Here is a 2,028-nt window from a genome sequence, read left to right on the forward strand (position 1 = left end):
CATACATGTACATGTATGTCACTGTCACTTTTACTCACTTTTTTCCTTTCCAAGGAGTAGCCCCTCCACCTCCTCCTTGCTCCAGGTGCGTGTCAACTGAGGCCGAGAGGGTTTTCTTCATTAAAGGTTTCAAGTTTCCGGCCGAGCGTCTCCTCGAGGAAGAAGTAGTGATGGTAGGAGCAAGACCTTTCCCAGTCTGTGGGCTGTTCTCTTGATGTATATTATCTGGAGTTAGGATTGTGGGTGGGGGACTTCCAGATGGTGACTGCTCGTTAGATGAGGGGGCGTAGTTGTAGAGGCTCTTGTTTAGCATTGATTTTTGAAATGGGATTGGAAGTGGCTCGGGGGCAGACATTCTAGAGTGGGGTCTTGGAGGCGGTTCCAGTCCACCCATTCCCATGTAAAACTCGTCGTGATGGTGGGAGGTGTGTCTTTTTGTGACCCCGCCCATATCGACGTGATGATGTGGACTTAGATCATTGTTTAGTCTCCTCCCACCAGCATGATGGGTGTGGTTTGAAGACGAAGATTGGTAGAGGGCGCTGTGCACATTGCGTAATAGTCCGAGGGGTTTGTGATCAACTGTTGGATGCTTACGTCTATCTGGTGCCTTGCTTAAAATATCATATTCGGCCTATTATTAAAATGGAAAAACATGTTATTTCCTGTCTTAATCATTGCTTGTACATGTATTTCATTTGCTGTCTCACTGGCAATAAGAATATAAATGTTGTATGCAACAAATGTTCAAGGACAAAATTGATTTTTAAAAAATAATTGTAATCAATCATTACCCTGCTATGAGCCTGTTGGTCATCATCTTTGCTTCTGTGGTGCTTTATTGAGAAACTAGGCTTGTTTAATATACCTGTGGCATCATTGTGCTCTGCAAAAATAGAAAAATAATTATTAGACTATACAATAATTGTAACATATATACATGAATTTAAAATTTTTTTGTAGTACCTTGACTATGGTGGCTATGGCCGTATCCTTGTGATAGAGAGAGATGTTCTGCAGTTGTTTGATAGTCAGAAGAGCTTACTAACTTATCAATTGGATCTGCTGTGATCATTCTAAAGAATGATAAATACATTAAAAAATAGAATTACTTTATCCTTTGTAGGTACCATTGACTGCTTTGATGTAGTATGTATAATTTTGAACTGACCTTTGGAGAACATTTCTTCCTTCTGGTTGATCCATAAGTAAGTTGTATATTGCTGCCAGCCAATCACACCGGTCCCTTTTGACTGTTTCCTTTATCTGACTTGGTGTTTCGCCTAAAACTTTCTGCATTAGTTCAATGACCTACATGCAACAAGTTAAAGATTAATATTAGAATGGAGAAAGGCTAAAGGAAAAGGTAGAATTGACTAAGCGACCACAAAAAGGAAGAGGGAGTCATTAGCTAGGAAAGCAACTAAGTCTTATTAATAAATATTATCTTAATTACACATTAACGGTATTAGCACTTCACTTAGCACCAAAATAACGACAAAACTCTATAATGAACTTGGAAATTAATGGCAATAAGTCATCTTTACTAAAGTGCAAAGGATTTTGTTTGTAGTTACTAGTCGTACCAGATTTTGTGTGATGGGGTCTGGTGGAGTATATTCGTAAGGAATGAGCTGGTGAGCTCCATCTTTTGTTGTCCAGGGATGATGCATGACGTCATCAAGTGATGCTCTTCTGGAAGAGTTTGGTTGCAGTAAATGACATATTAGATTCACAGCACCTAAAATATAACGTGCAAGGTAACTTTTAGAACCATGTAAGTTTTTCATATTAGCAAAATTAATTTCTTATTGGTTATTCTTTCTTTTCTCTCTTTTTCTCTCTCACTTTTTGAAAGGTGCTCCATTTCTTTCTCATGGTGCTCCGTTATTCCTGCACTGATCTGCTCTAGTAATTTCTGTCGTTTCTTTGTTCCTTGTCTTGGAGATCGAAATGGTAGCTTACCAACCAGCATTGCATACATATTGACACCTCTAAAAAGAGCAAAAAGTATGCTATTATTTCACG

The 2,028-nt window shown here is 38.8% G+C and overlaps 1 protein-coding gene across 1 annotated transcript; it reads right to left on the reverse strand.

Moving 5' to 3' along the window:
• Nucleotides 1–6: 6 nt before the first annotated feature.
• Nucleotides 7–2,022, reverse strand: LOC105315894 (uncharacterized). The gene is made up of 6 exons (XM_011410663.2): nt 1,849–2,022; nt 1,587–1,741; nt 1,172–1,311; nt 967–1,076; nt 795–886; nt 7–634 (listed from the first exon to the last, which is right to left on the reverse strand). Exons 1-6 carry the CDS (start codon nt 1,982–1,984, stop codon nt 35–37), a joined length of 1,233 nt encoding a protein of 410 aa, XP_011408965.2. The 5' UTR covers nt 1,985–2,022; the 3' UTR covers nt 7–34.
• Nucleotides 2,023–2,028: the final 6 nt, after the last annotated feature.

The sequence above is a fragment of the Amphimedon queenslandica genome, unplaced genomic scaffold, assembly GCF_000090795.2.
Source record: "Amphimedon queenslandica unplaced genomic scaffold, v1.1 AMPQUscaffold_7163_Cont20883, whole genome shotgun sequence".
Lineage (NCBI taxonomy): Eukaryota > Metazoa > Porifera > Demospongiae > Haplosclerida > Niphatidae > Amphimedon > Amphimedon queenslandica.

Bases quoted from the DNA above. Each gene is read 5' to 3' on its own strand.
- LOC105315894 (XM_011410663.2), bottom strand. From the start codon at position 1,984: ATGTATGCAATGCTGGTTGGTAAGCTACCATTTCGATCTCCAAGACAA. The intron at 1,742-1,848 runs GTGAGAGAGAAA...GTTATATTTTAG, and splicing joins AATGGAGCACCTTTCAAAAA to GTGCTGTGAATCTAATATGT. The intron at 887-966 runs GTACTACAAAAA...CTATTTTTGCAG, and splicing joins CCATAGCCACCATAGTCAAG to AGCACAATGATGCCACAGGT.